The 14,200-nt window shown below is 32.7% G+C and overlaps 1 protein-coding gene and 1 long non-coding RNA gene across 3 annotated transcripts in view; both read left to right on the forward strand.

Annotated features, from left to right (window-relative positions):
- Positions 1-14,200, forward strand: part of LOC134277118 (uncharacterized) — a 65,132-nt gene that overhangs the window by 33,129 nt on the left and 17,803 nt on the right. For both annotated transcript variants that reach the window (XM_062759404.1, XM_062759403.1), the window contains exon 10: positions 4,007-4,237. In XM_062759404.1, the coding sequence (XP_062615388.1) occupies positions 4,007-4,237 (231 nt within the window). The remainder of the gene's footprint in view (positions 1-4,006; positions 4,238-14,200) is intronic.
- On the forward strand, positions 867-2,748 carry LOC134277110 (uncharacterized). Its single transcript, XR_009994197.1, has 3 exons — positions 867-1,088; positions 1,448-1,531; positions 2,069-2,748. It is a non-coding gene; the product is annotated as an uncharacterized LOC134277110 (long non-coding RNA).

Below are 14,200 nucleotides of genomic sequence, written 5' to 3' on the forward strand. Positions count from 1 at the left end.
ATAACCTTCATAGATTTTTTCCCTTCCAAAAGTAGTTTTATTTAGCTAAGAATTAAAACTTATTTCATGATCAGACTGTAACTTCTAGAATAGAAGAATAAAACCGGAACATGATAAAGGCCGGATTGGTAAAAAATGTAAAGTAATCATACTTATCTGTGCCTAACACACGAGGTGATGTTTAGTTACTCAGATCAAAAAATGGAAAAACATATTTTGCTTAAATTGCTCAAATGCAGAAATGTATAAACTTTCTCTGCTTTGGATGGCAGATGCTTTTTAATTATTATTACCCCTTTTATAAATGATAGTGGACATTTACCATGTTTACTTACAAATCTTTTGTCTTTGAAATAACAAGCAAATTGTAAAAAGTTGCATTGAAAAAAAAGAAACAACTTTAGGATCAAGTGACAAAAAATAGGGTCAGTCGAGTAGCGGGAAACAAGACTATTTTTTTTAGCCTTGTGTAACATTTATGTATTTATGTACCTGCAATAAATTTATGTATGTATTTGTTTTATGCTCAAAAGGGCCCTGATTATAAACAGATATCATATTCATAGATTATAAAAGAAATATTTAATACTACAGGTGAAGCAAGCTATGAACTAGACAGTGTATTCAGCTTTCTCTGCTGAAATAATGTGACCAAATCAAGTGTCACCTGGAAAGAGGAATGCCAAGGGTGCTTTATACATTAAGTCCAAAATAGCTATTGGTTTGTATTTTTTCTTTCAATTTACACTTGCACATGTGACAGGGAAAATCCAGAAATTTTTTTCAAGGGGGTGGTAAAAAGGAGGTGTTTTATAATACATGTATTAAAAATTTAAATTAATATGATTTTTAGTTCTTGTATTTTTAATTTAAACACCATAATGTACATACAGTATTATTGTATACATATAGAAGCATTTTCTTAAGTCAATAATTTCTCAAAGATCATATTAATATTTCAGGAAAGTTCACACCAGATCTGCTACAGCAAACTGAACATAAAGTGGCATACTTGTGTGTCAGGAAACAAGGAACATGTATGGCTGGACTGAGAATCTAACTGGGGATCCCTGCATCACTAGTTACATGTAGGTGTTCTATTGACTTAAATACATGTATGGTTAAATACTTGTGTATAAACATATAAAAAGTCATGTTGTAAATTGAATTCAAAACTGAATAACCAAAAAAATTGTAAAATGTAAAGATGTTTTCTAACTTGAATGAAATTGTTTCAACTAAAGCACCAAAGAATTGGTACTATGATAATATGAAGAAGTCACTATTGTTAAAAAACTTGTATAAATTGACATGGTTTTTTAACAATATTGACCTCTTCACATTATCATAGCTAAATTTGCAAAATGAATCAAAATGGTTAATAAATTCTACATTTTTTTTTAAATAGATCAAATTATTTACTTTATTTTATTTCATCATGTTACAGATCCCATGGAATAAAGGATCCATGGCTAATCAAGTGTCGATCATCTGCAGTGTTACAAAAGAATATTGGATTTATATCAATAAGGTAATTAGGGACAAAACTGAATTAAAAAATGGAATAAGATGTAAAAAGAAAAGTATTTTAATTCCACATATAATAGTTAGGTTGCTAGTATATGCATTGATGTGTCACTGACATGTACATGTATTTTTTTATTTCCACAAAAACTTGATCCTTTGGTATTAACTCTTGAACAGTTAGTGCTGAGTCTTTGTATTTCATGTTTATTTCTTTTTCTTTAATCCCATGATCTTGGCCTTAGAGTGTGGCCTACATTTAGAACTAAAATATTTGATCTTTATCCATATATACCAAGTTTGTTTAATTAAGACAATTCATTAATCCAAATAATTTCCTTGGGAGCAAAAGTGCCCAGATTAATGAGGCTGACTTTATATGCATTTAGTTAAAAAAAATTCATGACATTATATAATAAAAAAAAAAAGTATCTCAAAAGTGTCTTATATTCATATAGACATAGTCATACTATGTTTGCAGTGTAAGAAAGAAGTAAAAATGTATTTTCAGTCTTATTGTATTAAGATATTTTGTTCTTTTCAGAAAAAGAACTACCAGAAGGAGACGGTAAAGCGGAACGGACATATCACACCATAAGACGTGCTTCACAATCTGAATATACAGAGTGAATTTTGCTTGCTGCAGATCCTTGTGAAAGAATACCTTTGTTGTATTGACATAAAAACAACGGAATTTTGTCAGGATCATTGAACATGACGCAACTGGCTGCATACGATGGCAATAAAAGATGCATACATGTTTACATTGAACTTTGTTAGCCAATAAGACAAAAAGCAATATAGCAATTTTATCCTATTACCGTACATGTACTGAATGTATTCACTTTATTTTGTTGAACTACATCATGAGTTTGAAAATTGTACAGTATCACATACAGTTTATGGTGGGATTCTTCTAACTTTTATGAATCTGTTTGCAAAATCTATACTTTAAAGTTACAAATTATTACCTCTAATACATTGTATGTTTTTTTTTTTTTATAAATTATTACACTATTTTTGTATGTATGTAATGATAACCAAATCACCCAATTTTCCTGCACTTTTTACCATTTATTTAGCATATTTTTTTACCATGATTTAGTATATTAATATCTGACAACTGATGACCAGGCAGTCTTCATTTAACAGTGTAATAATGTATCTTAATATTTTTAAAACAAGGATAACATGCCATGGATTGATTCTGTGTTCAAAACTTCATAATCACTGGGTTGTCTTATTTATGTTGAACATTATTTGGAATAAAAAAGGAATTGTTAAAAGAAAAGTGAAATTAATCATTCTATTCTTGTCAAAGGAAGATAATAAAACCAGTTTACTTATGCACAGAATTTGCCAAAACATATTGTCATTGATAATTCATCCAAGAATCATATGTATAATAAATCTACAAAGTCAATTTGAACGATATCAAGGAAAGTTCTTATCTTTTTTAATATAAGTGCAAAAAGGTCAAACAGGGCAACATATGTCCAGGTATACATGTATAAATTGTTTTATGTGATACAGAATGTAATTTAGAAGAATATTACTTGAAATTTTACTCATTTTCTTTGAAATATTTTGATTAATTCTATCTATCAAAGTCAATTTGAACGATATAAAAGAAAGTTCTTATCTTTTTTAATATAAGTGCAAAAAGGTCAAGCAGGGCAACATATGTCTGGGTGTACATGTATAAATTGTTTTTGTGATACAAAATGTAATTTAGAAGAAAATTACAAAGAATTTACTGATTTTCTGTGAAATATTTAGATAAATTCTTGATAATCTCTCTTAGTCACCATATTCTTCAAAATTGCATTCTTCTAAAGGAAGGGGGTAGGGTAGGGTGTAAGATAATAAACTTGTTCCAGGTTGAATTTAAACCCCATTATATAGTATGATTTTTTTCTAAAATTTAAGACACTTGTAGGCTAACTATAATATGCAATAAAAAAAGAAATTTGATGGGTAATTTTTTCACAGTGGAAGCAGAAGTGTGAGACCTTGTGCAATGAATAGGCAATATTTTAACCTAATTTGACCATGCATCTTGGTAAATGTAATTCTGTTTTTTGCTTCAATGCTTGATAAATTTAAGATTGATGTCAAATATTAATCCATACAGACAGATGTTTGAATTCATATAAGACAAATGATAATTGATATAGCAATAAAAAATTTACAGCCCTTTTCATATCATATACTTATATTATTTTACCCTGCTTTTTCAGCCCTTCGGTGGTTGATGAAGGCTATATTAAAATTGTCAAATTTCTCTAAAACTAGCCCGATGACCTGCCTTGAATTTTCAATATGATTTAGAACAAGGACTAAACACAAACATATCAAAAATTCAGAAAAATTCAATGAGTAGTTTTTTTGTTGACAAGCTATCAATCTCTACCTTAATAAATATTTCGGTTGACATTATACGTTTAACGCTCTGACAATACTAGATAATCTTCTTCTACAGTAAATGTTTCAAACCAAATACTAAAGAAGAGTGGAGATAAAAGAAAAGAATTTCTAGTTGATCTAAGAAAAGGAGGGGAGGCTGTACATTACAGAGGAAGATCACATAACAGTGTAGATCACGTGACCTGGCTCTGGAGATGCAGGAGACCTGACGTCGTAAGATCCTGTATAGGTCTACATCCACACAATGATATTTACATCATAGACAGCAAAGCTTACAGAAAACCAAGTAAGAAATATATTTGAAATGTTTTATTCAGGTTAATAACGGTTTATAACGTTGGAATTTTACAGTAAAATTAAACAATATGCACAAGAAAAAGAGAGAGAGGGCGAAATGTTTTTCGGTAAATAAAAAAAAGTGCACAAACATGAAACTTAGCCGTATTCTGCACAATGCTGAGAATATTTTTCCTAACGGTAATAAGTGTGTGTTTTCATAGTTCAATAACTACACAAAACACACACTGCACGTTCAGGGAACCTTGCACACTACACACCCATTTTCAATATAAGGGCACAAGTGCCTCTCAGATTTTTTTTAAAAATGAAGTTCAAGATAACAATTTTTCTATTCATTACCTTTGAAAGAAAGTATCTGAAGATTTTGTTTCCAGATTTTTTTTCATCAAATTATAATACATGGAATAATGACAAGACGGTAAAGTAGAGGGTGATTTTATTCAGAAATGTAGCTTGAAATGTACGTTACCCTTTCTTCAATGTCCAAAAAGATATGTAAAAAAAATGTAGTCATTAAAATCACAATAGATAGTTTTCGATTGACCAAGAGTTACTTCCCGTTGGCCGCCATACTGGAGGTCCAAATGCTCATATTCCTTCATTGTTCAACCAATTTAAAATTTTTATATTTGCTATTTTGAATTAGAAATCATTATTTTTCTGAAGTATATAAATTTTTAGAAGCCTCCTTTATTAAAAAAAAATTATTTGATAAAGATTTTCCACCAAATATTTCTGCTATATTTTCTTAAACTTGGTAAGACAAAGAGGGAAAATCACTGAGTCGACCTCCAATATGGCGGCCAACGGGAGGTAACTTTAATTTCGCTAAATTCAGGCCTATCGAAAACTATCTATTGGAATATCTCATCTTAACACCAGCACATCCTACCAACTCTGTCAGCAACATATTTTCTCGGCATAGGAACATGCGTTTGATTTTTCCTTTCAAAAAACAAAGGTTACTTTTTGATCCAGATTTATAAAAACATTTTTTAAATATATGCTTTAAATTCTTCTCTCTGTTTTTGTTTAAAGCGATCAGTTTGGAATCTTGCCATTTTCTATAGATACTGGAACCTAACATTACCATTCTTTTGTGCTGTTTCGCTAATATTGACACCGGTCGTAGCCTAGTTACTTCTACATGTGTGCAAGGGTACAGACCAAAAAAGAGTCAGACGTATTTTGCTATGATCTAACAAATGCTCGTGTTTGGCCATTGAAAATTAGCATAAATCTATTCCCAGAGACATATAAAACCTATTCCGAAAAAAATCAATCGACAGTCTTGTCAACAATTTCATTTAGTATGTTGCAACATCGTTTGTCAAAACACAAACATACGTGCTTTTCAGCAGATCTGGAAAAATATAACCCAAAATGCAATGATTCAAACAAAACTGAGTATTGTGTGCCTTTCAGTATTTGAAATGCACATGACCGTCTTGTGTTCTGGGTTTATTTGTTTTGTTTCTTTTTCTTTTTTTGTTTTGTTTTTGTTTTTTTTACCAATTATAAGCCTATGCATACCTTGTTTTAAATTATCAACAACAATTAAATTAATATTGACGAAAAGTCGCATATTAAAAGTAAACAAACTGCAAAAAGGTTGCCAAAGATGAATTTAAGACACTTAGAAATAAATTTTCTAGCATGTGGTAACAGTTTAAAACATTTACGAGGATTGGGGGTGCATTTAGATGGATTTATGTGGCCATTTGTCAAATGGATTGTAACGATAATTTTGTTTCTCTCGTGTAAACGCAATTCATTGACTAAATAAAAAAAATATCAGTTATAAATACGTAAAATGTACGAGGGTTGTCCAAAAAGTTCGTGGACAATGACGTTTTTGTGAGAATAAACGGTTTTATATAAATCTGTTGTATATCAAAATATTTCTTATGAAAAAACAGATCAGAATGATTTAGTTTTTACAGATGGAACGTAATATTTTTGTAAAAATCGGGGTCTTTAGAGGTCGGGGATAGTGCGCACGGACCAAGGTTAAAATGATGTAAACTCTGATATAAAGAGTTCGGATTAAAATGATTATTTTCTATATAAAACAAGTCAAAGATTATTGAAAATTTTATGTAAAACAAATAAAGAGGTTATTATCATTTTATGATATCTTGAATATCGCTTACTATATAGACAACGAAAATACACAAAGAAAACCTTAACAAGTTCGTGTCAAAACTCAACAGAAAAAGTGACGTCGTCCGTCGGCACGGGTCAGCGTCCGGTCAAAAAATTGAGTAATATAACGGTTGAAACGATGTAAGAAACAAAATATTTGTTAAAACAACTCAAATTATTGAAATATATTGAATGTATTGATTTGGGATTCGTATATACGATTTTTCAACAGTTTGTACAAATTCGAAGACACTACAAGAATTTAAAAACCCATGTAATTAACTCTAATTGGTTATTTCTATTCATGACGTTATTATAAATCTAGCGCAGCGTCGGACTGGTCTGTTCAGTTTGGGTATACAAACTTTTAATTTAGATGACGCTCGTAAATTTTTGTGCATTGCTTTGAATTTTAGAAATTAAATAGATTATAATCTGTACTTAAAAATTATTGCTAGCACTTCGAAGTGCGTTGCGCCTTAAAAAAGAAATGTAATGTGTGTCCATGAACATGTGTTAAGACAAAATCCAAATGTTTGACGTTATAATGAAATTAGCGTAACGTCATGCTGGTCCGTGCGCACAATCTGCGATCTTTAAAAACCCCGATTTTTACAAAAATATTAAGTTTCATCAATAAAAATTAAATCATTCTGACTTATTTTTTCATGAGAAATATTTTGATATACAACAGATTTATAAAGAACCACTTATTTTCACAAAAACGTCATTGTCCACGAACTTTTTGGACAACCCTCGTACGTTACCATACGTAACGTACATTTCAAATATAAAAATCAATTCTCTTCCACAAGCGTACGTTAGACACGCAATATATTGATTCTATTTGAACTTGCATATCATAAGAAATGCATCATACAGGTTTCGTATTCAGAAATATATACCATGTATCAAAATTATATTACTTATAATTGACCTTAATATATTTTTTTTTCCTCAGCAGAAACGTTTCTTTTCATTAATTTTGGGATTTAGCCGACCTCCAACCTTTGAAACTTTCATTTGTGTACACATTCGAGTGTGTGAAAGTATGAGAATACATGAAAATTCGTGCGAGATTCACTTAATTCGAATTTCATGGTAACGTACATTTCAGTCACGTACATTTCAAATGATCACTTTTCATGTAAAAAATAATTTTTAATTGTGTTAAGCAAAACTTCTTTGCCAGTTTACAGGATACAAGGGGTTGCTTATTCAGAGTCGTCTCATATTTTCTACTTAACATATATTCTTCATGGAAGAATATAGGTAACGTACATTTCTTTCTTATCTCTACAATTGAAAATGTCTTTCATTCCGTTAACATATTTATAAAAGTTGCTTAAATTGTTCAATTTCATGTTACATTATCTAAGTAGGAGTAATTAATCCTTTGAAATTTCAAATTTAGCTCATCAATAAATAAAGGAGAACAAAACTATCAGGTGTATAATCTTTGTGTTTGCTTGTAATGTGGTTGAAATAGAATTAAGCGACAGGGACATTGCACAATAAAAATTATCTATAATCACAAAGAAAATGTATTTATTGTTATGAAAAGAAATATATATATGATACAAGGCTTAACTTATCAGAAAATTTTTACTTGAGAATCAAAACTATATATTACACAGAAAGGATTCAGCATAATATTTGCCTCGGCGACAGTAACGTACATTTCAAATAGGCTACTATATTTAAATTTGCAACTCCTTAAATACCCTTTCAGATCGATAATTATATGAATTCTTATTCATTGTTATATGACTATTTATAATGTTGATTTAAAAATTACATCAGTGGTATTTCTTCTAAATGAAAATGAGGCGACACTATTTGAGCCCTTATATTGAGAATGGGAGAACAGGGGCGTAGCAACAGGGGGGCCTTCTTTTTGTTGCCCAACCTTACTAATACTATAGGAAATGTTAATAGAAAACCTGGTCCCCCCCCCCCCCACTTTGAGTGATTTTACCGAAAATGTAGTATAAGAATTGATACTGAAAGTAGTTAACACTGAGAAAAAGTTTACCTTCACGAAACAGGATTTTCGACTTTGGGCAACTTTTTCTTTTTTTTTTTCCCCTTTTTTTCGCTTGTCAACTTTTTTCAGGTAAGAAAAATAAAATTCTCTGGCTGGCCCCCCACTTTCAAAAACGATGCTACGCGCCTGCACTATTATATAGTGATTTTACAAAGTGTTAAGTCTACATCATGTTCTGATCATGCAATCTCGGTGATAATGAAGTTGTTTCCAAAAATGAACGGCTCCGAAATCTGGTAATCCCCGATCTTCACCCCACAATACATGTATATATCATCGTTAGTAAATTTTATAAATAAAGAATCGATCCCCAGAAGTTGAACCCCCCCCCCCACCCCACCCCAGGGTCGATTTTTTAAACAGAATGACGGGTTAATGTTTATAATTTTAATGCTATTATTTTTATATGTACATATGTATCATGTATCTATCATTCATTGGGACGGGTTGTTTTATGTTGGGATCCTAAAACGGGCGAGGGGGGTATGGATAGGCGATTTTTTGTAAACCAGGATGTTATTATGAAATGCATACTTTGTTACAGAAATAAATATACATGTATTTAGTATGAATTTATAAATTTTGGAAATGATTAATTTCAATTTCACAACCAAACAGTAAAAAAAAGCTACTACGTAAAAATAGCGACATTCCAGAATCCAAACATAGTTTAAAATATGAAGCTTTGTTTTCACAAAATATATTTCAGAAACATTTTTCTGGATCAGAGAAAAATGGGTTGGGTCTCCTGTAATCGTGTAATATTTCTAATTTGTAAAAATGTAAGAAAAAGATGTAAATTTTCCCAGAAAGGCAAAAACTTTATAAGAACAAAACATCATACATTAATACATGTAAAACCTGTAGGTCACTGTAAAGTTACATTTCCTTTTTTAGCAGTTTATGTAACATTTGACAAACCTCAGATAATTCTTTCATTATCATCAAACAATAAAACACTTAAGATGAGGTACATTGTACATCGACCGAGGCATACCAAGTCATTTTGTGACTTAGATGGCCAGACATGAATACGAAAGCCAAGAAGACTCATTCGAGATTCGAGTTTCAAAATACGAGATTCAAGATTCGAACTAACCAATCAAAAGGCAGGTTCAACTTTGAATACTCCCCTTTATTTTGTTTTACTATCAAGAAATCGTTTAATATATTCATAACAAATGGGTCATTTGCTTAAATAATGATGCAAGAAAAAATTATATACATGTATGTATGAAAACAAAATAAAAAGGAAATTTAGATTACAAGAAAAAACAAGAGGCCCAGGGGCCACAGCGCTCACCTGAGTAATTGGCTAGGAAAAGGTACATATCAGATCAGAACTAAAAGTGTACTGAGTTTGGGGGGGGGAGGGCTTGAATTTTAACCCCCCTGGGGGTTCATTATTTGAACTAACTAGAATCTACACTACCTGAGGATGATTTTATATAAATATCATTAATCATGGCTTTGAATACTTGAAAAGAAGATTTTAAAAGGTGTCCCTATATATCCCTATGTAAAAACTGGGTCAGCCCCACCCTCGCCCTGGAGGTCATGATTTTAACAAACTTGAATCTACACTACCTGAGGATAATTTTACATCTTTCATCTCTCCTGTATCAATGGTTCTTGAGAAGAAGATTTTTACAGATTTTTCCTATATATTCCCATTTTGGCCCCACCCTTGCCCTGGGGGTCATGATTTGAACAAATTTGAATCTACACTACCTGAGGATGATTCCACGTGAGTCTCATCCTTCCTGGTCCAGTGGTTCTTGAGATATTTAGAATACTCTAAAAATCATAACATGGGGCCCCTCAATTTTGTGCCCCCTCAATAAAAACATCTGATTACTTTTTGTCCCCCGCTTGAAAAGTGGGGGATATTAATTTGGGTTTGTCCGTCCGTCCGTCATTCTGTCTTTCTGTAACGCTTTCGTTTCCACACGATATCTCGAGAACCCTTTGGGCTTTCGCAATGAAATTTTGCATATCAACTCCCTATGAACTAGAGAGGAACCCTATTGATTTTGAGGTCAAAAGGTCATAGGTCAAGGTCATAAATTCGCAAATTCTGTCTGATATAACACTTTCGTTTCCGCGCGATATCTCGAGAACCCTTTGAGCTTTTGCAATGAAATTTTACATAACTCCCTGTGGCCTAAGGAAGACCCCTATTGATTTTGAGGTCAAAGTTTAAGGTCGTAAATTGATACATTCTGTCTGTATGAAACACTATCCTTTCCGGGGGATTTTCAAGAAGATTTTGAGCTTTTGCAATGTAATTGTATATCCAAACTCCCTAGGACCTCTCTTACCCCACTCAAAGTGTCCCGTCCCGTTTGTTTTATTGGTATTTACTATTTATTGTATTACATGTCGCTATTTTTAGCACGGGGGCATGAGGAGAGTTATTACGTGCAAGTTCTCGATGGACTTTATATTCTTATGACATATATTAGAACTACTTATTAAAGGTAAATTAGACACCATGCATTGTGTAAAATTTTGACAAGATCGAACGTGAAAATATACATTTATGTGACTTCATCGTTACATATAATTTGTTTCTGTTAAAAGCAGTTTCGTGGTCTAGTGGTATGTCTCTCGCTTCATATGTGAGAGGGCCTGGGCTCGCATCTCGGGCGATCCAATATTTTTTTTTTTTCGAAAATTTTTTTTACTAAATGATACTGTAGTATTCAGCATGTGAAATGAAAAATATATGAGGTCTGGCTTGAACAAACTCATGAAATCATCATTAAATATTCCATATAAAAAGAATCTTCTATACACATAATAAATAATAAGCAATCAAATCTTTATGAATTATCCATATTGGATTATTTTTTTTTTGCTTCTGTCAATCAGAATACATTTAATAATTCTACAAATTCAGTCAAGGGGATCTGACACCCCACCCCCCTCCCTCTGAATTGCGCATGTTTTACTTTTTCCCTAAGCGGGGGACACAAAGTCTCTGAATTAGCTTGTTTGCTTTGTTTTTGGTTGTCAAACTGAAAATGTATGGCTGTGCCCCCCCCCCTCCCCCCATGAAATGATTGTTATGATTTTACTGGTATATTTACGTCTTTGACCATAATATTATGGTCAGGGACTAAAATATAAAACAATAAAGCCACAGTTCTACAGCTTAGCTAGACTCATCTATACTATTTGATATAAAATAAAATAAATTCTAGTCTGTATTGTTTCTATGATTTTTAATTAACTCAAGTTATTAAAGCCTTAAAACAAGATAAGGAATTGAAAATTAGATTTTTATGTATTTCATCAATTAGGAAACCGTCAACATATTTTTGTGCCCTAGAAAAACGAAATAACGTCAATAAGAATATCAACAACTCGATTAATAATGATGGCAAATATGTAAACTAACAACAAGAGATCTTGGAAAAAGTTAAAATTTTTTACAAAAATCTAGATGAAAATAAAGATCATGAACTCGATGATGTAAATATTGAAGATGTATGATTTTGTGTATTGATTGGTTACGTATCTTGCGAGACCCGAGCGGTTTCCTTTTGAATAATTTTCGAATATACAATGTGTATATATATTATATCCATGCATCGCAAGATTGACATTGAATACCGATAACCACACATTTGTCCCCCCACCCTCCCGTTTGGCCATTCCCATAATATTTTCTCGATATAATGTACTGTAGAAAACAATAACTTTATGCTTATGTCCATTCAAAAATAACGTCCAATAACCATGATAACCCCTATTTTTCGGGGTTGGGGTGGAGATAGGGGGATTTACATGTTTTTTTTTCAAATTATTCCCAATGGGTCATTATTATACCCTCCACAAACAAATCACCTTGTCCGTCTGTCCGTTTGTCTAGCTGTACGTCTGTCCGTCCGTCTAACTGTCTAGCTGTCCGTCTGTCTGTGCAAACATGTCCTGTCCATATCTTTCTTACAGAGGAACACTAGAACCTACTACTCCACACAAAGATTGCCTAGGACCCAAGGGTGTATGAAGACCTTGACCCAAGGTCATTTGGGGAAGTTCAATGTCACTGGAAGAAAAATTTCATAATTCGTGTCCAGTCCATATCTTTCTTGTGGATAAACTTGTAAGTTCACATTTCACACAAAGATTGCCCATCACGCAAGGGTGTGTCATGACTTTGACCCATGGTCATTTGGGGAAGTTCAAGGTCACTGGAAGAAAAATTTCATAATTCGTGTCTGGTCCATATCTTCTTATAGATAATCTTGGTAGGTTCTCATTTCACACAAAGATTGCCCATCACCCAAAGGTGTGTCATGACCTTGACCTAAGGTCATTGGGGGAAGTTCAAGGTCACTGGAAGAAAAATTCTATGATTCATGTTTGATGCATATCTTTATTATGAAAAAACTTACCTCTGAAAAACCCAGCCGGGGCTATTTTGTTCCGTTTGGACAGCCATCTGTATTTAAGGGGCTGTCTATTGGTTTCATAAACTTGGTCACTTGCCACTTTCCAATACTGTGTCACAAACCCACCTAGAAATCCGTAGTACTAATTATTAGAGAGACGAGGCATCGATTTTTAAAGTGGGGTGGGGGGGGGGGTGCAGAAAAACCTTGAAATCCGTAGTACTAATTATTACAGAGACGAGGCATCGATTTTGAAAGTGGGGGGGGGGGGGGGGGGCAGAAAAACCTTGAAATCCGTAGTACTAATTATTACAGAGACGAAGCAGCGATTTTGAAAGTGAGGGGAGCCAGAAAAAAAATTATTTCAAATCTGACAGAAACTGAGAGAACAAGATGTGTTTGTAAAACACTTATGCCCCCGTATGGCAACAAAGCAGAGATTAAGCTTTTCTTAAATGCAAATTTAATTAATTGGTACCAAAAGTAGGGTATTTTTATTGGAAAACAATTGTGAAATTTGAAAGTAAGCTAATGTTAAGTTTATTAATAAGTACAAAAATCTCCAAGGTCAAGGTCTAAAGGTCAATGTAATTAGTATCAAATGAAAGGTCTTGCCACAAAAAATACTTATGTAGAGCATGAAACCCCTAGACCTAACCGTTCAGAAGTTATTGTCAACGTTCAATTTCTTAATAAATAGGTCAAACACTAAGGTCAAAGTCAAAGGGTCAAAGTTATTGTTATCAAATTAAAGGTCATAAGTATCAAAGTAGGTCAATCTCAAAGGTCAAGGTCAAAGGGTCAAAGTTCTTGGTATCCATTAAAGGGTCTTCTCAGAAGGATTACATATATGAAGTATGAAAGCCCTATCCCTTACCGTTCAAAAGTTATGGCCAAGGTTAAAGTTTTTTCACCAGTACGGAAATTTACATGGTCAAGGTCAAAGGGACAACGTTTTTGGTATCCGGTGAAAGGTCTTTTAACAAACATTACATATGTGAAGTATAAATGTCCTGGTGTCTACTGTTCAAAAGATATGACCAAAGTAAAAGTTTAAAATTTTCATGTAAAAGTGGGTCAAACTCCAAGGTCAAGGTCAAAAGGTCAAATTTGGTGGTACCCAAGGAAAGGTCTTGTCAAAAGAAATACACTTATGACATATGAAAATCAAAGCTCCACTAAATCAAAAGTTATGGGCAAGGTTAAAGTTTTTGCGGACAAACAGACAAACAGAGAGACAGACAGACAGACGGACGGACACGTCAAAAACTATGTACCCCCGAAACTTCTTTTACGGGGGCATAAAAATGTGTCCAAACACGAAATTCCTATTTCGGGACGTGAAAGAGGCGGTGGG

This window comes from Saccostrea cucullata, unplaced genomic scaffold (genome assembly GCF_032062105.1).
Source record: "Saccostrea cucullata isolate Sc308-1 unplaced genomic scaffold, CSIRO_AGI_Scuc_v1 ctg2458, whole genome shotgun sequence".
Lineage (NCBI taxonomy): Eukaryota > Metazoa > Mollusca > Bivalvia > Ostreida > Ostreidae > Saccostrea > Saccostrea cuccullata.